This window comes from Eublepharis macularius, chromosome 14 (genome assembly GCF_028583425.1).
Source record: "Eublepharis macularius isolate TG4126 chromosome 14, MPM_Emac_v1.0, whole genome shotgun sequence".
NCBI classification, from domain to species: Eukaryota; Metazoa; Chordata; class Lepidosauria; order Squamata; family Eublepharidae; genus Eublepharis; species Eublepharis macularius.
Window position 1 is genome coordinate 9,334,421 of NC_072803.1, and position 23,326 is coordinate 9,357,746.

The following is a 23,326-nucleotide window of genomic DNA, read 5'->3' on the forward strand; positions in this document are numbered from 1 at the left end:
CTAAGTTGTGACTGGAGCTGTCCCTGCCTGGCTGCCAAGATCTGATGAAAACAAGGTATACTAGGCCACCTTCTCTCCCCAGATCTCTTTAAAACCACCTTAATTGAGGAAAGCATACAGGTGAGGATATGTACCTAGTCTAAACGGATGATAGTGAGGTTAACAACCCAGGTTATGGATGCTATAAAAGACAAATGGCTTGCTTTAAAAAGTGGAAGGTTTGGCTGAATGAGGTGAACAGAAAGGATCAGAGGTTCCGACAAAGCCAGTATAAATTGACACTTGGAACAAAGATGACTACGTTGGTACATGATAAATACAGATTAATAGATGAGATGGAGACAATGGAGAGAGAACTTCTGCCTCACCCATCATACTAGAAATTGGGAGCACCTAGAGAAGCTGATGGACATTAAGTTCAGGATGTACAAAAAGAAGTACTTAATGATTCAGCAAACTGGAATTCGGTGGATGTAGTGATGGCTACTAGTATAGATGGCTTTAAAAGGGAATTAGATTTGTAGAGAATTATGGCTACTATCCATGTTGACTATGCTGGGGATTATTAGGAAAGGGATTGAAAATAAAACAGCCAATATTATTACAATATTATAATGCCCCTTCATACATCTATATTGTTACCTCATTTGGAATCCTGTGTGCATTTCTGATCACTGTATATCAAAAAGGACATTGCAGAGCTGGAAAAAGTACAGAATAGAACAACCAAGATGATTAATGGATTGGAACAACTTTCCTATGAGGAAAGACTGAAGAGTCTGGGACCTTTCAGTTCAGAAAAGATACAACTTGGGGAAGGCATAATAGATGTTTTAAAAATTACACATGGGGTAGGAAGTGCGGACAGAGATAATTTCTTCTCCCCTTCCCAAAATACTAGACGTTGGGGGCACCCAGTTAAGATGATGGGCAGTAGATTCAGGGCAGACAAAAGAAATTACTGTTCTTAAAATGTTGACTATCCTGACAGAGGATGTAGTGATAGTCACATGCATAGATGGCTTTAAAAGGGGATTAGACAGACTAATGGAGGATATCAATAGTTACTAGGCATGGTGACTGCAGGGAACCTCCACCTTTAGACACAGTAAACCTCTGAATACTAGTGCCCGGAAGCAACATCAGGGAAGTCTTCGGCCTCTGTTCCTTGTTGTTGGCCCTCCAGAGTGGCTGATTGGCCGCTGTGTGAGACAGGATGATGGCTAGGTGGATGGACCACTTGTCTAATCCAACAGGCCATCTCATGTTCTTAAACAGCCAGTTGTACTAGGTGAACACCATGCAATTTCTAGATGCATATTCAATGAAAATAATTATCTGCTAGGAGTCTGTGGTTATTTTATAGTTTTATGTTTTGTAACAGCGGCCTGATCCAAGAAAACAATGCTGTACAAACCAGTGCACTGAGTCAGATTCGTGTTTTATTGAGCTCATAATCTTGTCTACCAGTATAGCTAATGTTAAAAGTTTCAGGTTAAGTTGAGAAGTTTGGAAGCTTCTGGAATAATATAGTTCTACATTTGCTTTCAGCACCCAGAAGGTTAGGACGTCCTTAATAACATGGTTGCAGTCTCTGGTTATGTTAATGGCAACTGATGGACAGATACGTTCTCCTTGAATTTTATCATTGTTAAAATAATTTCATTTGCAGTAGCCTAGTTAAAAGCCCATTGAACAGTGGTTACTTGGTGTCTGCTGAAAGCGTTTTACACAGTTCTAAATGACCTCATATTTTTAGGCTCTGTGATCACCAGTTTGTGGGACTTTTGTTCTATTTCTGAAGAAAAAAAACATTCTGGATCTGGTATTGCAACACAGGCACATAGTTCTGATGGAGGGAGCCTGTCATGCTTTGGTGTGTGAGGCAATACTTGTTTGTTCAGCAGAGTCAGCACTGGAACTTAAACTAGTTCTGGAGCTGCAACCTAGTCCCAGAATGTGTTCAGTGCTTACAGCACCTGTAGGCATCAGTGCGCTCCATATTTGCGCAACTTTGTTGCTGATTGAATTTGATTATCTGGCACTTGTTATATTTGTACCTCCTGAGCACATCAGGGTGAGTGATATGTTGGCTATGAGCAGGTCTTTTTTTCTGGGTAAAGAGGTGGTGGAACTCAGTGGGTTGCCAGCACAGGGGGCAACTCTTGGCGGGAGGTGGTGCCCCTGGTACCACATGTGCGCGCGCAAAGTGCACACATGCTCCCAGGGCCAATGACGTCACTTGGGTCAGCTGGAACAAGAGGGAAGTTTTTAAAAGTTTAAATCAACCTCAGTGAAAATGGTCACATGGCTGGTGGCCCTGCTGGCCACTGGCGTGGAGGGCAATCTCAACTCCCCTCTGTCTGGAGATCAGGGGGCGGGGCCACCAGCCATGTGACCATTTTCAAGAGGTTCCAGAACTCCATTCCACCGCGTTCCAGCTGAAAAAAAGCCCTGGCTATGAGCAATTGGTCTGCCCAAGGTATAATTCGTAGATGAGTATGACTTTGAACCTTGGTTTTCCACATCCATATCTAATGTTTTAGCCATTGCCGTATGCTCAAGTCTGATTTAAACATGATGCTGCTGCTAGGATAGAAGAATTTGCTCGTGCGACTTTGCAAGTCTCATTTAAACTGGGCCACTGCCTGTGCAAAGCAGGTACACATGCAGCTGTTGTATGACAGTGCTACACCCATCCATGCTATCGTTAGCTGCTTTGCATGGTGGCAGGCCAATTCATAAAAGATGCTGGGTATATGTAAAGTCATTTAGGTAAGCTGTTTTATTTCATGGGTCTTGTTTAAATCAATCCAGAACCTTCTGTTTTGAGAGATACCCATTCTCTCTCCTTCAGTTGTTCACATTCTTAATTGCATCCTGCCTTTCTTCCCCCTCCACCCCTAAATCAGTTATCTTCCTAGACTGGTAATCTTGTTGCCCTGTGTTGTGGCTTTCAGGCACAAAAACCGGTAGTGGAGCAAAAGGAACATTGCCAAAGATGCTGAAGCTGGGCAGGAATGAGAAACAGAAAATAGAAAGCAAGGGTCAAGAAAAGGTACAGGCGAGTGACACATAGTAAAGCAGAAGAAGTGATTTACTTCAGCAGAGAATTGTTAATGACCTGTAAAGGGTAAGTAAAGAGATCGTCTTCTTTATTGGATAATTCAGAGAGTGAAGTTATATGTCAAGTGTGAGCTGGTAGCTTTTAAGTAGAATGAAAGCAAACAGGTTTAGTTTTTTCTTCACACGTGTGTTGTCTGCTGAGTCATGCCTTCAGAGACTTCCTGGAAACTCCCTACTCTAAAGGATCAGAGCAGCTGTTCTAGAAAAGAGGGAGCTGTAGAATTATATACATGAAGAGTTGTCATCTTGTAGCAAACTAGTGACAACAAGCCTCGTAGGAATCCAGATGGAGACTTGTTGAAAAATGAATTCTTCAGAATTTTGAAGGAAATTAAAATTTAGCTCTGAAAAATGAAGATTTATTTTATTTCAGAGTTGGAAAAGACACAAGGATCTCCTAGGCCAAACTCTAGGCAGTTCAGGAATTACAGCTGTAATATCCTCAGCAAACAGGTATCCAGGTGATACTTAAAAACTTCCAATGATGAAGAATCTACCATCTCATGAGGGAGACTATTCCAGTGTCCGACACACCGCACAATCAGGAAATTCATCTTCAAATTTAATAGAAACTTCCTTTGCTGTAGTTTATATCCATGAGTATGAGTTCTGTCATCCAACATAACTGAGAGAGTATCCACCTCATTCTCGTTAGGGCAACCCTTTAGGTATTGGAAGAAGGCAATCATATCACGTTATAAGCAGCTCTTCTCCAATGCAGAGATTCCCAACTTCTTCCACCTTTCATACGACATGATGTACAAATGCCCCACCAGTTTCATTGACATACACTGAACTCATTCCAGCTTGTCGACATCCTTCCTGAACTGTGATGCCCAAAACTGAACACAATACTCCAGGTGAGGCCTACCCAAAGCAGTGTACAGCTGCACCAGTACCTCATGTGACCTCAGTACTACACTTCTGCGAATGCAGACAAAATTACATTAGTCTTTTTTACCGTTGCATCTCTCTGCTGCTCATGTTAAGCTTATGGTCTTCTAGAACCTCCAAATCCTTTTCAGAGGTGGTACTACCCAGGCATGTTTCACCCATCCAATATTTATATAACAGATTTTTATCACCTAAGTGCAACACTTCAGAAATGTCACTATTAAACTTCATTGTCTTTGCCTGGACTCAATCCTCCATCCAATCCAAGTCTAGCTGCATCATATTTTTATCTCCCAAGGTATTAACTACCCCATCCAGTTTAGCGTCGTACAAATTTGATGAGCATGTTCTGTACTCCCTCTTCTTATAAAGATGTTAAACAGCCCTGGGCCCAAAACAGAGCCCTGAGGCACCCTGCTTGTCCCCTCCCTCCATGTTTGCATATAAATTATTTTCTTCATAATGCTTACTGTGGGCAAGAGCTAGAGATGTAAAATGTCTGGAAATTTTAATGCTGGGGGAAAAATTCCTTCTGTTTTGGAACAGGACACTTTGGGCAAAATGGAAATACTGGGAAATTGAAATATATACAGTACTTAGCTTCCTCTATAACCTAAACTTTTTATACTGATTTAACAACATACACATGCATCATTTGTAACATTTATAATTTGCAGTGCAATCCTAAGCAGCATTACTCTGATCTAAGCCCATTGATTTCAGTGGGCTTAGACTGGAGTAACTCTGCTTAGGATTGCACTGTTAGTGTATAAAATTGTACCATTTATGGAATTTAAAGAATAAATGTCTTTTGCTTTCTTTAAGAAAAACTGTAAGTTTACCCAATAATAAAATTTTGCAAACTGCAGCACACTGTGGTACCATAGCACATACATCTTTAATTTTTGCCACCTGAGTGTTAAGAAAAAATAAAAGTTGAAAATGGAAAATAAAGCATACAAACCACATTCTTTATCACTGAAGTACACCTCTTCCCTTTGTTTTGTTTTTTTTGACCAAAGAAAAGTTGTTTGATATGTGTATATTTGTAATGATTCAAGTACAGGGGCTATAAGGGGAAATTACCTGATTTCATTTGGGGACTCTTCTTCTTCATATTTCTTCTTCTGGTTCCTCCTGATAGTCAGCCACACCGTCAGGAAAATTAGGAAGAGGACCCCAATCGCTCCACAGGCTGCTCCAGCAATTAAGCCAAAATTTCGTGCATCTATTAATTCACAAATGCATACCCTTTTATATATTTGCCATGTAATATGGCAGGTTAGAGATTTTGATCTCTCTCTAGCCATCATGTTATCCATGTGTCACTGTCAGTAATTATTATCATATAATCACAAACTGCTTGTTCCAAGAACAGACATCTTATGCCTAGTGTGGCATATATGATTCAAATATTTATTTATTTATTTATCTGGGTTGTTAAAATAAGTATCTGATCAGCATAGTTATACAGATGGATTTGTCTATATGGTGTTTAGTGTCATGGGAAGGATAAGATTAAAAGGGAACTCATTAATCACTGACTGTTAAGTAAATATTGAGGGTGACATCCCAACCATGTTACATGGCAGATTCATGATAGTCTTCTTTCTTATTAAAATGTAGTTTTGTGCATGAGAGTGATTTGGATAAAGGCTGTGGCACTGGGAAAAAGTGAATTTAACGGTCAGCCTGCACCATTTCCCCAAACAAAATTGCTTTCCAGGGCACAATACAGGTACTTTTCTTCCCCCTGCTCTGTAGCAGAGCAGTTTAGGTAATGATTGGGGAAATGACATGCTGTAGGGAGGAGGGGATAGCCCTTTGTCCTCTAGCTCTGCAATTGTAATACAAATTATTCCCTCCCTGGCAGCTGCTTTTAATGTTAAAATGCCAAGAGACTGATCACAGATCTGCTATGTTTGTCCTTCATCTTAAAATTACTCAGGTGCATGGTCAGAGGTGTGGTCTTTGTTGCAGAGAAATAGCTCACTAATGAAAGCTGGAGAAAACTGCTTAGAGATACAGCTGCTATTGAAATTACCCTAGTATTAAATACTGCCTACTTACATTGCACAGACACCTGCACAACACAGCTGTCCTTTCCTGCTTCGTTGGTGGCAGTGCACTGGTATGACCCCGAAGCCAGTCTTGTGAGATTCTTCATTATAATTTGTGCTGGATTGGAAAAGTCTAGAACATTATTGAACATGATTTAATTAATAATTGGATAGTGTAATTATCTTGATGTACATTAAGGAATAAATTGCAGAGCAATTGTAAAGCATCATGTTGTAACTGATAAAATTCTTCGAATTCCACTGAGGATTTGTATATACAATTTAAATGGGTTCGTGATGTGTTTCTGTTGACTTCTACCATTCATTGTATTGTGAAGCTGTGTTTTAAATGTTTTCGAATATTCTGCCTATTTGATCTGATTCTTAAAAGGAAACTGATGTGCCAAGATTTGAGGGGGGAATGGATTTACATTGTAACTGGGGCTTTGCAGATGTTGATACATAATGGAAAATGCAGCCCTTCCTCTGTCATCCTACAGGTAGGGTAGTAAACTACAATATATAGTAAAAAAAATCAGACAACTATTTCACCACCTACCCAACTGTAGCATGGTTTTATTCACTGTGCATCTTGGTATATCAGTTTAGTTGTGAGGACTGGTGTGAAGTACTATATGCTCTGGGAGGAGTGGATGTGGGAAGGAAGTTAACAGTTATCATCTTGGGCTCCTGTGTCTGGCACTGTGCATATGCAAGCCACAGTGTTAGTGCTCTGAAGAGAAATGGAGAACCCTTCCCTCCTCCGTTCAAGCAAGGATCAGCCCCGTGCAAGCATCTTTCCCTGCTCAGTTCGCTCCTGATGGCCTCTAGAAAGAACAGCTGCAAGAGAACCTTTGCCGAGGGTGATTCTCTAGTTAATATGATGGATTTGAAATAGAAGTGACTTACTGATTCGTGTCATGGGAGGAAAGGATCCAGCTTTCCCCTCCTCATCAATAATACGTTGCCATGTATAAATTATGGGCTTCGTGCCTGAGACAGAATTGCATTGTAAAATGATTTCTTTTCCTTCGGACAACTCTCCTTCTTTCCAGCATTTAGGTTTGGAAGGTTTCTCTGGGGAGGAGGGAAATGCAGATGAAATTGGTGAGATAATTGGAAACCACATTTTGTGTTCAGCAGAAGAGTTAAGTCATTCTTTTTGAATAACTTCATAGCACTCTTACCCAGAACCTTCAGAGTAATATGAGTCCACTCATAGTTCCCAGCATTTTTAACTTTGCATATATACGCCCCAGCATCGCTTGGCTGCAGAAAAGAAATCTCCAAGGAGGCATCTCCATTCCGGAAGTTAGAGGCAAATGAAACACGGCCCTTTTGTTCTTCATTTAAGTCAGGGTAGTAGATATGGCCTCCTCCATAAGTGATCACCTGAGAGGTAGAAAAAGCAACCCGTCAGTTACTCCATTTCTCATCTTGCAGTTATTTAGCAAAACAAAATGAACTAAAGGCCTACCAATGATGAGAGATGGGGTTTGTTGAAACTTTTGACATTTAACAAAATTGGAAACCTACTAATTATTGTTTCATGTGCCACACAAAATATAATCAGAAGTTGAGGTGCTGCACAGATATTCATCCTTGGTGGTGATGCATGTTATAGTGGCTCACTTGTACTATGCTGTTGCTTCTGTGGCTGTATAGTTAAATTTTTACCATTATAATGCATGAAAAATCTATTCAACATACAATCAAGATGATTTGTCTCATCCGTCTGAAATTTGGCTCAATGAATCCTCCTAGAGAGCGGTGCAATCTGACCAAATTTTAGAAAAACCGTGAAAAATGAGTAAGTTATAGACATTTTAAAAATTGGCCATGATCTTGAAGCTGCAGTACTTTGCAATCTGTTGTTTGTATATCCATCATGTAGCTTTTATATCTTTTCTCAATTTCATTCTGTCTAAAGTTTACAAATGTTTCATGGATCTTGCCCTAAATCTTTTTGTGAAAATCTGTTGTATATTGATAAAGTTATTTCAAAATACTTGTTTAATACTTTTGTTGAACTAATGCTGAGTTATGAGTGTTTGGATGGTTGGTGAAGTACACATTCTTGGAGGAATGTCTACCCTTCAGAAAAAAATTCTCTGCCTACCCAAAATTTGGAGGAGCAACCTGTACTGCAGTACTCAAGGTAGGGTGCTTCCATTCAGCGATGAATCTCCATGTAACAACAAAAAGGGCTAAGGACTTGCATTTTTTAAAGATAAAAACTGGTAATATGGAGGAATCAGTAGGTAAATTGTTAGAATGCTATAGTGATATGTCAACTCCCAATTTTTAAAATGCTCTCTGGTGGCAAGAAAAGGGATGACAGCTGAAGAGGGGCTGAGGCAAAGCGAATATGCTGATTTGGGTGGGGCATGCATGCCTTACCTGTAACCTTTCCAAAATGAGCATAGCAAACCAGGTTTGGGAAAGATCACAGCAAAGCAGAGGGACATGTGGACAGTGAACAATTGGGTTGGATGCTCAAAACACGCTTGGTTTGGTTAGAAACCAAACTGGAGCAAAACCTCTATATGGCAACAGCCCTATTTATCTAGTGTGGAGGGTCTCAGAAGAATGAGAACTACAGCAAGTGTAAAGTTTATTTCAGTCAGGGTTTTTTGTTTGTTTGCACAATTGTATGGCCACAACAGTGTGACAGTTTTTTTTTAAAGTCCCTTCAAAGTTAATCCATTGCTGAAAAATTTGAAAATGCCTTTTGGCATTCAGCAGGGCTTGTAATGAAGGGGGTTATTTTAGTCTTGTATTTATAGAGCACAGGACTACTGTTGTACTTCTCAAGAAAGGCAAAGCTTTCGAGGCTCCCTCCTCTCTTATTATGCCATGATTTTCCTTTCTGGGATCAAATTTTTTTGGTTTAGGAGAAGAATGAAGGTTCAGGTTCCAAACCAGGGAGTAGAGGGGTGATTGGATGCAGCAGTCTATCTGTGGAAGGCACTGATGGATGCTTATCTTTTTCTTTTCCTTTCTGCCTAGAAATCCTTTCTGATTCTTGGAAAGTTGACTCCTGGGATTGTGGTTCTGGTATATACTGATGACTGCACAGATCAGGGTATTACAATGAGGAATGGAAGGGGATGAAATCTATACCTCTTCTGTCAGCACAGCTCTGCTGATGGAAAAGGGAGGAGAGAGTGATTTACAGTACAATCCTAAGTAGAGTTACTTCAGTCTAAGATTTCAATGGGCTTAGACTGGTATAACTCTGTTTAGGATTGCTCTGCTAGTCCCTGATCCCCATGGCTATTAGTCCATTACTCTATTTACTTCTTAAGATTAAGAATGGATACTAGGGCAGGTGGTTTTCTTTCAGCTTTCCCATGGAGTTGACAGAGAGTGGAATCAGCCATTTCACAATGTTTTAACTGTTCAAGGAAGGAGAATTAGTCCCATACTCAGGGTATCTTAACCTTCTTTGCTGTAGCCTAGAGGATGGGAGATTTGAGAGCCATCCTGGACCTGAAATATAAGGAATCAAGAAACAGTGAAGTGTGTTTGGAATTCTTTCAGCCAAGCCTCAGAGATTTACACTGTTGTACACTAATCCAACCAAACCATTACAGATTTCTACAATTGTAGATGGCTCGCAGCAGGCATTCATGCATGATTATTCTGTTCAGCAGCTTTTCATTGACATTAGGGTCTTCAGCAAAGTCTAGTAGCCTGCAAGGATCCTGTAGATTACCAGAACCACATAACCATGTAAACACCTAAACCACCTCATCAGTTATCTCTCTTATTGCAGAAAAACAATCTCTGCTCAATCACAAGAAGGGTAGATTTTTCATCCTGTTTCACTGTGCAGCAGCAGCCACAAATGCTCTTGTGGCCAGGTTGCCAAAATGATTGTGTGTTTTTCCCATTTGTTCTTAAATGCCAAGACTATTAGAAAGCTCAGGAAAGAAATCAGAGTTTCCTTATATTCTGCCTATGACACTTGTGGAGCTATGTGATTGATTAAGGATACCATGGATGAGACACCTCCTGTTTCACTGCCTAATTTTCTACCATGGTCTAAGTAATTCCGGCTGAAAGTTGCGTGGCTTTTCCAGTAAAACAATAGATGTCTGACATACCACTTTGGGGTCAGCTTCAGAATTCTGTAGCAGCCATTCTATGTCCAGGCTTGTTTGGTTCAAGAGGTGCAGCCGATGGTGACAGGGTAGAGTAAGGTTTGCTCCAGCCACCCTCTTAAATTCTGTCTGAGCTTGTGTCATCCAAGTGGAACAGGTAGCTGAAAGACAAAACATCACATGTTGCCAGTGAACTGTACCCCATAAATACCTGCCTTAGCATTTGCCTATCATGTTACAGTATGGGTCAGCTGAAGGTTCATGAGTTCCATCCTTTAACTCTTCTGTTTTCCATCCACAGCCTCTTCTACTTTTCCCTTGTCCTCAAAATGGCATATTGTTATATTTACCTATTGTCACGGCTACAGGCCCTCAGTGCCTCGACCCAGCTTAGGGGAAGAGCCAGCAAAGGTCTATCAGCCGGGCTAAACAAAATTAGCAAATTGGCAAGAGAAGGAAAGTCCCTCAAATGCCCTCAATTCTGCCACCAGTCCCTCAGGGTTCCCAAAAGCTTTAGGAGGAGAGGGACACCCTCCAAGCCTATTAGGGAGCTAAAAGGAGCAAAGTCTACCTAGCAAGGTTGTGCTTGCAGGTAGAGTGCACAGCAAAATGTTATTAGGTAGGTGGTTCACGAGAATGAGCAAAAATGGGTTCGGCAAAGTACCTTGAGTTTTGAGACCCCAAAGTCACACACCCAAACACAAAATATAATATAATTATTTATTAAGATGCAAGGTCACATACAATGGTACAAGACAGACTGTGAGGAATAAAACAAAAATACCTATAGCTTTATTTGCTCTAACTTATACATACCAATATCATAGTAGAAGTAGATTGTCAAAAGTTGTCAAGAAGGCAAAAGGCAAAATCTCTGGTCACAGAGGCAAAATCAGTCAGGCTTCATAGCACAGCAAAATGGATGGGTTCAGGAACGTCCATCCCCAGACAGAGCCAGTTTGAGAAACTGACCGAATTACAATAGTGGTTACTGCAACCCAGACAGAATCTGAGGTCCATTATTGGTAATGGGTTTTTTATGTCAATCTTGCCACCCGAGAAGGGAGGGCCGGTCCACCAATCGGCTAGCAAGAGTGTGATCTCATAGTCAAAAGTGACTGTGTGCAAAAAAGGAGTTAGGTGTATGGCTGCAGTCCAAGACACCCCCTCCCATCTTGCAGGTGCAATTAGTTTCATGAAGCAAGAATGTTAATTGGTTTACTGTCTGGCCATGGAGGTTCTCTCGCTCTGAGTGTCTTATCTAATCTGCAAGGTCAGAGTGTTCGAGAAGCGAGAGGCATCTCCGTTCTCAAGAGAAACGGCTAGAAGCAGAAAAGGGGGAGTTTGTGGGCTAGAAAATGTCTTAGAATAGCAAGGCCTCTTGACCAAAGTTTTAAGCAGCCATTCTACCTCAGAAAGGCTAAATACAAAAGAAAGTTAAGCATTTTTCTCTACATCTTCCCCCTTCAGGAGATGAAATTACTGGGTTTACTCAAATTTCATCTAAAAAACTAAAAGAAAAATGCTAGTAGTAAAAAATGTGCAATATTAAAAGACCCGTATTTCCAAAAGGCATAAATAAAACACAAAAGGATGGGTAAAAACACATAAAAACAGTAAAATGAGGTAACTTGAGAAATTAGCAGCCACTGTGAATGCAAGAGGAAGAAAAAATTTAAAGGCAGTGTTTTACATTTGGAAGCAAAGCAAAATATACTGTAATTCAGGTAATAAGAGCAGTTACAGAAAGCAATCAAGGTTAAACAATTTAACCAGCAACATCACAGTAAATTCTGGACAATCTGTCAGCCACAATGTTTTCAGAACCCTTGATATGTTGCACAGTGAAATCAAAATCTTGCAAAGCAAGGCTCCATCTTAACAGTTTCTGGTTAGAGTTTTTAACTCTGTCTAACCAGCAAAGTGGGGAGTGATCTGTTTGAAGTGTAAATTTTTGTCCCCACAAATAGGATCTTAGTTTAGTCAGAGCCCAGACAATTCCAAAACACTCTTTTTCAATAGTAGACAAGTTACATTCTCTGGGCAGCAATTTCTTACTCAAAAAGACAACAGGATGTAAAGTTCCATCAGGCCCCTTTTGACAAAGGACGGCTCCAACTCCAGTTTGGCTTGCATCTGTTTGCACAAAAGAGGGTTGAGCAGGATCAGGAGCAATCATTACAGGGGACTGCATCAAACAAGCCTTCAAAGACTCAAAGGCAGACTGACACTGAGCAGTCCAAACCACTTTAAGAGGCTGACGTTTTTTGCACAGATCAGTGAGTGGTGTAGCAAGGGTAGAGAAATGATTAATAAATCTCCTGTAATAGCCAATGAGGCCCAAAAAGGACTGAACTTCTCGCTTAGTTTTAGGTACAGGCCAGTCCAAAATACTTTGCACTTTAACCTCTAAAGGCTTAATAGTACCACCACCAACTCTATGGCCTAGATAAGAAACTTCTGCTAAAGCGAACTGACATTTGGAGACCTTAATAGTAAGCCCAACATCTCTTACACGAGTCAAAACTTGAGACAAATGGTACATATGATCAGACCAGGTATCAGAAAAAATTGCCACATCATCTAAATAGGCACAAGAGTACTCAGAGAGGCCCTGAAGCATGGTATTAATTAACCTCTGAAAGGTCATGGGCGCGTTCTTCAGGCCGAAAGGCATAGTAATAAATTGATAAAGTCCCAGATGAGTGACAAATGCAGATTTGATAGAAGCATCTTCATCCAAACAGACTTGCCAGTAGCCTTTGTTCATGTCCAAAACAGAAATGTACTTAGCTCTGCCAAGCCTCTCAATAAGTTCATCAATACGAGGCAGAGGAAACTGATCAGAAACTGTAACAGCATTCAACTTCCTGTAATCCACACAGAAACGAATCCCTCCATCCTTCTTAGGGACGAGCACAACAGGAGCAGCCCAAGCTGATTGAGAGGGCTTGATAACATTCAGATCCAACATTTCCTGGATTTCCAAAGCAATATCTTTAGCATGCTGGCCACTAACACGGTAAGGATGGCTAGCAACAGGCAAAGCATCTTGCGTATTGATGGTATGTGTTAGCAAAGAGGTTCTTCCTGGACGGCTAGTGAAGACATCAGCAAACTTTTCCAGAACAGCATAAAGTTGAGCAGTTTGCTCAGATGACAAAGCAGAATCAAAAATAATGCTGTCAATGCCCCCAGGGTCTTTACTCTCAGCGAGCAAATCAAGGGGTTGATCAGGCACATCTTCAGTACACTTCAGAGCAAACATGCCAGGCAATCTCTCATGGTATTTTTTCAAAGAGTTCACATGATATAGCTTAGGCTGAGGGTGAGCCTCAGGAAAGGCAACCAAATAATGCACAGCACTCTCTTTTTTGACGATTTCAGCAGGACCAGTCCACATCACAGCCATTTTATGCGGTTTAACCGGGCTGAGGACTAGGACCTTATCCTTAGGGAAATATTCTCGAGGCACAGCTTTTCTATCATAAGCCCGCTTCTGTAACGTCTGGGCTTTGGTCAAATGAAGTTTTGCAGATTCCCAAATAGCAGCCAAAGTCTCTTTCAGCTGGTGGAAATAAGTCACAACAGACATAGGCTTCAATTCAGACACGCCTTCCCATTGCTGGCGAAGCATAGTCAAAGGAGTATTCAGAGAGCGGCCAAAAACAATCTGATTAGGAGAAAAGCCCAAGCTCTCTTGCAAAGTGTCATTATAAGCCCCAATCATAAAAGGCAAAGATTTTTCCCAGTCAGGGCCAAAGTCCAGTACATATTTTCTCAGCATCTGGCCCACTGTACGATTAACACGTTCAGTCAAGCCATTCTCCCAATGAGCATAAGGGATGGTGACTTGATGTTCAATCTTAGCAAGCTCAAAAACTTTTTTCATTAAGCCACTCACCAAAGAAGGTCCCATATCTGATCGGATGGTCTTAGGCAGACCCCATCTGGAAGCCACAACAAGCAGGGCACGCGCTACAGCAGGAGCAGTGATGTTGGCCAGGGGGGTCACATCCAGATAATGCGAGGAAAAATCAATAACAGTCAGGAGAAACTTCTTTCCACTCCTGGACGGTTTAGCAAGAGGTCCAATAATATCAATCCCCCATTTGGCAAAAACTTCCTCCACTATAGGTGCCGGTTGCAGAGGGGCACGAGGGTGGTCTGCAGAAAATCCTTCACGTTGACAGACATCACAAGTCTTGACAAAAGCAGTAACAGCTTGGCACACTTCAGGCCAATAAAATGAGCGGCTAACTTTCTCCAAAGTCCGTTTAACTCCAAAATGGCCAGAAAGCAAATTTTCATGAGCTAGCTGCAAAACTTTCTCCCGGAACGGCTGAGGAACGACAAGTTGTTTGATGGGAGTATCAAGTTTCTTAGCAACATATTCTCTGTAAAGCAATCCATTTTCCACAAGGAATTTCACTCTAGGTTGGTCAAAGCATCTAGGAGATTTTTCCACAGCTTCCCAACACGATTTCAAAGAGACATCAGCCTTCTGGGCTTGAATAAACAGTTGCTCATCAGCAAAGACTTGAGAATTTACAACAGCAGAGTCAGAAGGTTCGGGGCACGCTGGCCGGTCAGCCGAAGGAGGAGCAGTTGCTACAGCAACAGGCTGGGCTGACACACTAACTTCACAAAGTTCAGGCTTTTGCTGTTGTTTAAGTTCAGCAGGCATGCAGCAAAAGGATTTATAAGCTAAGTCATTTCCAATCAAAAATGCAGGAGTAGCTGTATCATGAACTAGCACAGTCAGTGATCCATTATAGAACTTATATTCAACATGCACATTTGCCAACTCCTTCTGAATAGGCTGGCTAGAATAAGGAGTAACTGTTAAGGTTTTACCTTGCAAAAACTGGTCAGGTTGCACAAGTTGACGTTGAACAGATGAGACGTCGCTCCCAGAATCTCTTAAGCCAGAAACTTGAACAAAGTTAATCCTCAGTTCATGACTAAATTCCATTTGAGCCCAATTTATTTGTTGTGGGTCAATGAAAGACATAGCAACAGGTTGGCTGGCACTGGGCGCAGCAGCAGAAACAGAAGCTGTAACAGGAGCCGAAGGAGGCTGTGTAGGCTGGGCTGGCTGAACAGCAGCCGCAGCTTGCTGGACAGGTACCGTAGCATCATCTTCCCAATTTTCAGGCTGAGAGGCAGCAGGAGCTGCTTGCACAGTTCGAACACGAGTAGTGGAAGCAGGTGTACTAGTCTTCTGTTGTCCTTTGGCTTTCAGGACAGGACAGTCCACAACATTATGTCCTTTTTCCTTGCAATAGAAACACAGACCCGATCGTGGTTCCAAACGTGGTCTCACAGCCACAGTGGGGGAGGTGATCTTCTTTGCTGAAGAGGCGCTGCCAGTCTCAGAGGCTTTAGCTGGCTTTGAAACTTCAGCAGCTGGACGAATAGTCCCTCCACTTCCCACGCAGGTTTTCCACCAAATCTCTGCCTATGCAGTTTCATCTTCTGGGCCAATTCAGCTGCTTGCTCTAGAGTTTGAGGGTCCCAATCCTGGACCAAGGCAGTAAGGTCTTCAGGCAACACTCTGTAGAATTGCTCTTTCAGCATAAGCTCTTTTAATTGCAGGAACGAGTGGACACCTTCTGCAGCAAGCCAGCGGTCCAAATTCTGGGAGAGTTTGGCAGCAGTTAGATAGTAGTTCTCCTGGCTACGCTCCACTCTCCTAAAGGCCCGCCGGTAGTTCTCTGAAGACAAGGCAAATCTTTGCAAAGCCAAAGTCTTAAACTGGGGGTAGCTTCCAGCAGCTTGAGCAGGCAAATTCCCCAGCAAGTCAGCAAGGACTCCAGTAACTTGAGATCTTAGAATCAGCATATAGTAACGATTAGGCACACCCAAGTCCTTACAAGTCTGTTCATAGAGCGAAAAAAATCCAAGAGGATCTTGGCCGTCTTTAAAAGTTGGAAACAGGCGCCGGTCAAAAGCCCACGGCGAAAGCGGTGGAGGTCGAGCAGGTCGGACGGGGGAGATGTCTCTGTCAGCAGGTCTCCTCGGCCTCGTAGACTCTTCCTCCTCCTCGTCGTCTGCTGACCAAAAATGCACATCTGGCATACGTCTTCTAGAAGGTCTGGGCAAGGAAACATCTTGGCGGGTCCTGTCTCGGGGACTCACAGCTCTCTCTTCCACATCCTCCTCAGACCATAAATTCACATTGGGCCGTCGCCTACGCCGCCGCCAAAATTCATTCTCCAGCTCAGTCTCTGAATCACTACAGCTCTCATCCTCCAAAATTGCTTGTCCTTTAGTTCCAGCAAAATGCCGGGAACGGCTTTTTGAGGGCACAGCATCCTCAAGATAGTCCACAGGAGTAGTAAATTGAATCTTAGCACGTGGAGGCGGAACAGGTCGGTCGTCTGTTCTCTGGTCATCTTGCCAAGGCTGCAAATCTGCAGGAGTAGATTGCTCAGTAGCCCGTGTCTTGGGGCGCACAGGGGGAGTAGTCTGCAAGTCTTCCTCCCGATCATCTGGCTCTCCAACAGAATCAATGGTGTATAACGACTCATCAACAGGTCCACGGAAGGGGTTAGTATTTTTCCCTCCAGCAGCCATCATAAAAGCCTAACTGCTTCTGACAAAACAAAAAACTCTCACAGAAAATCTCAAAGTGACCGTTGCACAAACAAAATAGGCAGTTACTTCAAAGTCTCAAAAGAGTCCAACTCTGACCCCAGGCCAGTAATTAGACTAAATCAACACCGCAATGCCACCATGTCACGGCTACAGGCCCTCAGTGCCTCGACCCAGCTTAGGGGAAGAGCCAGCAAAGGTCTATCAGCCGGGCTAAACAAAATTAGCAAATTGGCAAGAGAAGGAAAGTCCCTCAAATGCCCTCAATTCTGCCACCAGTCCCTCAGGGTTCCCAAAAGCTTTAGGAGGAGAGGGACACCCTCCAAGCCTATTAGGGAGCTAAAAGGAGCAAAGTCTACCTAGCAAGGTTGTGCTTGCAGGTAGAGTGCACAGCAAAATGTTATTAGGTAGGTGGTTCACGAGAATGAGCAAAAATGGGTTCGGCAAAGTACCTTGAGTTTTGAGACCCCAAAGTCACACACCCAAACACAAAATATAATATAATTATTTATTAAGATGCAAGGTCACATACAATGGTACAAGACAGACTGTGAGGAATAAAACAAAAATACCTATAGCTTTATTTGCTCTAACTTATACATACCAATATCATAGTAGAAGTAGATTGTCAAAAGTTGTCAAGAAGGCAAAAGGCAAAATCTCTGGTCACAGAGGCAAAATCAGTCAGGCTTCATAGCACAGCAAAATGGATGGGTTCAGGAACGTCCATCCCCAGACAGAGCCAGTTTGAGAAACTGACCGAATTACAATAGTGGTTACTGCAACCCAGACAGAATCTGAGGTCCATTATTGGTAATGGGTTTTTTATGTCAATCTTGCCACCCGAGAAGGGAGGGCCGGTCCACCAATCGGCTAGCAAGAGTGTGATCTCATAGTCAAAAGTGACTGTGTGCAAAAAAGGAGTTAGGTGTATGGCTGCAGTCCAAGACACCCCCTCCCATCTTGCAGGTGCAATTAGTTTCATGAAGCAAGAATGTTAATTGGTTTACTGTCTGGCCATGGAGGTTCTCTCGCTCTGAGTGTCTTATCTAATCTGCAAGGTCAGAGTGTTCGAGAAGCGAGAGGCATCTCCGTTCTCAAGAGAAACGGCTAGAAGCAGAAAAGGGGGAGTTTGTGGGCTAGAAAATGTCTTAGAATAGCAAGGCCTCTTGACCAAAGTTTTAAGCAGCCATTCTACCTCAGAAAGGCTAAATACAAAAGAAAGTTAAGCATTTTTCTCTACACCTATAGCACTGAATATTTTCCTTCCTCTTTCCAGCTCTGGTGCTGGTAGAGAATGCCTGTAAAAACTAACACAACACTGTGCTTATCTCAGTGAAACAGGCATTTGATGTCTATACTCTTCCTAAAAAACAGCTCCTTCTGTTATGGAGGAGCTGTTTGCATCTACTCCGCCCTCCCCTCTCCTCCTCTATATCTGACCAGTTTCTTTTTGCCCTCCATGCATCTGACGAAGAGAACTGTGATTCTCGAAAGCTTATGCTACAATAAAATTGGTTAGTCTTAAAGGTGCTACTGGACTCTTTTTGATCTTCCTAAGATGCTGGCTTCTGGTGCTGGGCTCACCATACTTTAAAGAGTGTCCTGCCTCCCAATATGTTGTGCTTTGCAGCAAAAGCTTTCTGGAGATTACATCCTGGAAGCAAAACTGGAAAGTGAACTGTCGTAAGGTATTTTTAGCAAGTATCTTTCCTCAGTGGCTTCCTGGTGCAAGTTTGCCAATGCTGGATCTTGAAGGCCAAGTTGCAAGTCTTGTCTGTTTCACTAAGTTTTCTTGGTATTTTGATTTCTGCGCTGCTTTGATTTTATATTAAAGTTTATTTATAATCTTCTCATTTTCTGTATGTTTTATTACCATTTTTATTGATACGTTGAACTTCATTACATTTTGTGATCTGACTGTCTGGAACTGATCAAGCAAAGCAGCATATAAATATTTAAAACAAGTATTATTCTTCCTGTGTTAGAAATGGGCAGTGCAGATGACTTGGTCAGTGCCATACCACCAAGTGTGGTACGATTTGCACAGTCCTATATGAGATTCATGCATTTGTGTCTTCCTGGAATGTTAGAGGGCTTGTATTTTTGGTTTGCAGATTTAGTGTTGCAGGCAGCCATGGGCATCTGTAGCCTCAGCCATGAAAGGGGAAAGCTTGGTAATTAGTTGCTTTCCTAGGAATATTAGAAGCTAATTGGTAGCTGTCAGAACAGGGTCAGATAGGAGATCATTAGCTCTTATTTACTGCTCACCCACAGGTTATTTAAATGCTTTAAAAAAGTTACATTCACAATGGTAAAAATCAGTGACAGAAATACAGTTCTTTTAACTATTGAATTTTATAGCAGGGCAGAACAGTTCTGTGTCATTTACCTCTGAAAAGTTGACGTTCTGCTGAACTTAAAAGATATCTATAGTGAGCATTTGAACATGTTTTAGGGGATTCTGATGCAATCTTACTTAACTTGCTACTCATGAACAGTGAGTTGCTTTGGGCCTATTTTGGGTTCTTACTGTGTTAGTCCTAGCCAGTTTGGTGTAGTGGTTAAGAGCGCAGGACTCCAGTCTGGAGAACCAGGTTTGATTCCCCACTCCTTCACTTGTAGCCAGCTGGGTGATTTTGGGTCAGTCACAGCTTCTAAGAGCCCTCTCAGCCCCACCCACCTCCCAGGGTGATTGTGGGGATAGTAATGGCATACTTTGTAAACCGCTCTGACTGTGTGTTAAGTCATCCTGAAGGGCAGTATATAAATTTAATGCTTTTTTATTATTATTATTATTATTATTATTATTATTATTATTATTATTATTATTATTATTATAGCTACTAGAAACAGAGCCCGTTGTGCAAATAAATACAATGGGTTCTAGAAAGCTGGGGCTGGGGAGGGCTGGCAGGTGGGGGCAAGGGGGGGCTGGGGAGAGGTGAGAAGCAGGAGGGGTCTGGGGAGGGATGGCAGGTAAGGAGGCAGTGGGGGTTTAGGGAGGGTGGAGAGGCAGGAGGGGGCTGGGGACGGCTGGCAGGTGGGGGGGCAAGGGGTGTGTGGGGACGGCTGGCAGGCGGGCTCACTCTTCCTGCCATATCCCCGGCTCCAGCAGGGCTCCCATGGTGGGGGGCGCGTCACTCTCCTCCCGTTGCCCCTGCTCCGTGGAGAGTGGCGTGCCGCAGCTCCAGTGGGCCTCGCAGGGCAGCAGGCACATTGCTTGCGCCCCTCACTCTGGGTCCACAGAGAGTGGAGCACCGCGGCTCCAGTGGGCCTCGCAATATGCTATTATTATCCCCACAACAAAATACCCTGTGAGGTGGGTTGTTTTGTGTTTTAAAAAAAGAAACAAACTAATCAGATGATAAAACTGCATATCATGAATAATATTTATATTGTAATTAAACAGTAAAATTTCCAGGTTTGAATATATGTATGTTTGTGCTTCAGGCACTAACCACTAGAGGGACTCTTGATGTGAATGTGAAATTTAATTTGTACTAACTTTTGCAGCAAGGTCACTTCTTCAAAGAAGACCTTCCCTAACAGTGACTTCTTATTTTAATTTTGCTTTTAATTCATGGTTTTTAAGAACAGGTGGGGAATTGAAAAGACCAAAGAGTAAAATAGTAATAAGCCAGTTCTTTAAGGTTGCTATGTATACAATAAATTAATTGATTTTTTACAAGTCTTTTTACAAGTACTGGTTATTAACTGTAAATAAATCTGATTGATTGATTGATTGATTTGTATTTGTAAAGGTTGAAAGGCTTTCTGCCTTTGCCTTTCCTTTCCTTTGTTTTAAAGAAACAAAAATAATAATGAGAATTACAAATACGGGTTATTTTCCTCTCCTTATATTAATTCACCTTCTCTGGAGGACAAATCCTAGCCTCAGAGGCATACTTGTAGCAACTAAAGAATGGCTGACTGTTGGTTAAACAGCAGTAGAGGCTCCTGGGTCATGTGCTCAGCTCTACTATATTTTCCTAACGAAGAGATAAATGATATAGAAGCATACATCAATATCAATCTTGTAATAAATTAACAGCTTTGAACCAATTTGGATGTGCAGACCTCACATGGTACAGGTCTCTCTCATGCTGTTTAATGCTATGTGCTGTAGGCAGGCAAACTGCCTCTGAATATCTCTTGCCTTGAAAACTCTAGCGTTGCCATAAGTCTGCTGCAACTTGACGGCACTTTGCATTGCCATCTTCTGGGAGAATGACAAGCTTTACATTAATTGTGCCTATTTTTACCACAATATATGTAGTTTTAACCTTTTCCTCTCCTGAAAGTGCTTGTATATCTTTTATATTCTAAGTATATCATAAAGTGAAATGCAGCTCCTCAGGGTAAATATGGCAGCCCTGAGTTGATATTGATTCTTTTCATGCGGGGAAAAAATAAGCCTCAAAAAAGTTAACTGATGTCAGCATGCAATCTCTTCCCAAGCGTGAATTTTTTTTCAAACTAGAAGTATACCACAAGAGGGCACCCGAAGGACAGATGGGAAAGGCTTCCGTTTATTTCCCTCAAGTTTCAGTTACTGTAGTTAAGATCTGGTTGTTCCTGTACTTCTTTACTTAAAAAAAAGTTCCTGTTGAAAAATTGCTGAAATTCGGGAAGTACTAAAATTTAAGTTGGCAAAAAAAGCAATTCTGCCTTAAATTCATAAAAAAATGTTTACCAGCAAAAGTGTTTTAAGTGCAGATTAAATAAGCTGAGATGGTTGAAAAGTTAAGAAAACAAAGCTTACTTTTTAATTGGTGAAATGCCTATTATAGTGATGAGTTAGGGACAGAGAAAGCATCATATTACAAGTCCCTTTTTTTATCCATGTAGGAAGGATCTTCCGCAATTATGCCCTGTATTGTGGTTTTTTTATCGCCACTAACCCGTGCCGTATGGAACAGAGTTATGCTTTTCTTTCAAGAGTAGGATTGTACTGTGAGCTTACCCCTTTCTGCATCACTCCAACCAATTACTTCCATTGACCCACCCAGAGTATTAGAATGTGACAGACCACTGAGGAATCGCTAGGTGTTCTGTCCCTTGGCTTAATAATAATAAAACTCAAAATGTCCACCGTATCTCTCTGTGTAAGATTCCCTTTATTTGTAAGGTACTCATGGTGTGGAGAAATCTAACTTGTATTTTAATATTTGGTATTGATGAGGACTGCCTAGTTTGAGTGCTGAAAATGGATTGGATTTAAAATTTTCTATGTTCAAAATGATGGAGAACAGTCACTAGTGGTGGTTCTGCAGAAGCCGGAGAAAGGGTTCGAGCCCTTTTGACTAAAGATTGGCAGTGCTTGGAACAGAGCTAGACATGGGGGCTGAAAGTTACACCGTCATCATCCTAGAGAAGGCTCTATTTATCTTGATCAATTGAATGTACAGCTTGTGCCAAAGGTGAGCTTGCAAGCAGAAGGCTAACGGTTAAAACAAATTGTGAAGGACTACTAACATTCTGTCATGTATTTTGTATTCACCTTTGAAAGCTAGGCATTTTGACAATTCTTCTCATCTGTAGGGAGTTTAATCCCATAAAATCCTATGTAAAATTACTTAAGATTGCCTTTTATGGAGAAAGAAACATCCACTATATTTTAACGTAGTTCTAGTATAGGCAGGTTGATGTCCTGTGTTGCTTATCTGCCTTTGCTTAAAGCTGAATTTGACAAAGTGTGTCAAAAGAAACAAATACTCCCCCTTCTTGTCACGAAGCACTTTTTGTTTTTAATGCAGAATTTATGTAGATATTAAAATGTGGAAAACTGCAACTTTGGCGGAGGTGGGATGGGAAGAAATATGGTTACCTTCTGGTTACCCTTTTTTTCTGAATAGTATAGAAGATTAATAAAGTGGCCCATGGATAGGCTGGAAGACATCCAAAGCAAAAATTGAGTTCTGGCTCCTAGTCTGCTGGAACATTCTGCCTTTATTAAATTACTTTAGCTTGGTCGAGTGTCATAGTTGCTGTGTTGATCCTGATATTATAAAATGTTTTTTTGTTAGATTAGTTATTTTCTTGGCTGGTGCAGATGCTGGCTTACCCCACTCCACAACCATTTCCTCATGGCAACTTTCTATCTTCATGCTGTAACTTCTACAAAAAATCTTGTATATTTACTTGTTTCCTGCTCTACCTCAGTAGTGGCTACTGAAAAGAGAGAAAATTTTCAATGTGATGATGCCTTAGCATATAGTTCCAGAGGAGTTAGCCGTGTTAGTCTGTAGTAGCAAAATCAAAAAGAGTCCAGCAGCACCTTTAAGACTAACCAATTTTATTGTAGCATAAGCTTTCGAGAATCACAGTTCTCTTCGTCAGATGCATGGAGGGCAGAAAGAAACTGGTCAAATATAGAGGAGGAGAGGGGAGGGGAGGAGGAGAGGAGGGATGTAAACAACTCCTTTGATATGGAGATGCAAACAGCTCCTTTTGATGTGGGGATCAGTTTGCTTGTGTAAAGGTTCAAAGGAGTTTGCCGTGTTAGTCTGTAGTAGCAAAATCAAAAAGAGTCCACCATGC

At 41.7% G+C, this 23,326-nt stretch overlaps 1 protein-coding gene across 2 annotated transcripts in view; it reads right to left on the reverse strand.

Moving 5' to 3' along the window:
- CLMP (CXADR like membrane protein) overlaps positions 1 to 23,326 on the reverse strand; it is a 71,369-nt gene that overhangs the window by 3,549 nt on the left and 44,494 nt on the right. The window contains exons 1-6 of one of the 2 annotated variants that reach the window (XM_054998179.1): positions 15,044 to 15,097; positions 10,190 to 10,347; positions 7,268 to 7,472; positions 6,990 to 7,157; positions 6,091 to 6,213; positions 5,107 to 5,248 (exon numbers count right to left, since the gene is read on the reverse strand). In XM_054998179.1, the coding sequence (XP_054854154.1) occupies positions 5,107 to 5,248; positions 6,091 to 6,213; positions 6,990 to 7,157; positions 7,268 to 7,472; positions 10,190 to 10,330 (779 nt within the window). In that variant the 5' untranslated portion in view covers positions 10,331 to 10,347; positions 15,044 to 15,097. Of the gene's footprint in view, positions 1 to 5,106; positions 5,249 to 6,090; positions 6,214 to 6,989; positions 7,158 to 7,267; positions 7,473 to 10,189; positions 10,348 to 15,043; positions 15,098 to 23,326 lie in introns of those variants that run through there. The other variant, XM_054998178.1, reaches the window with a different exon arrangement.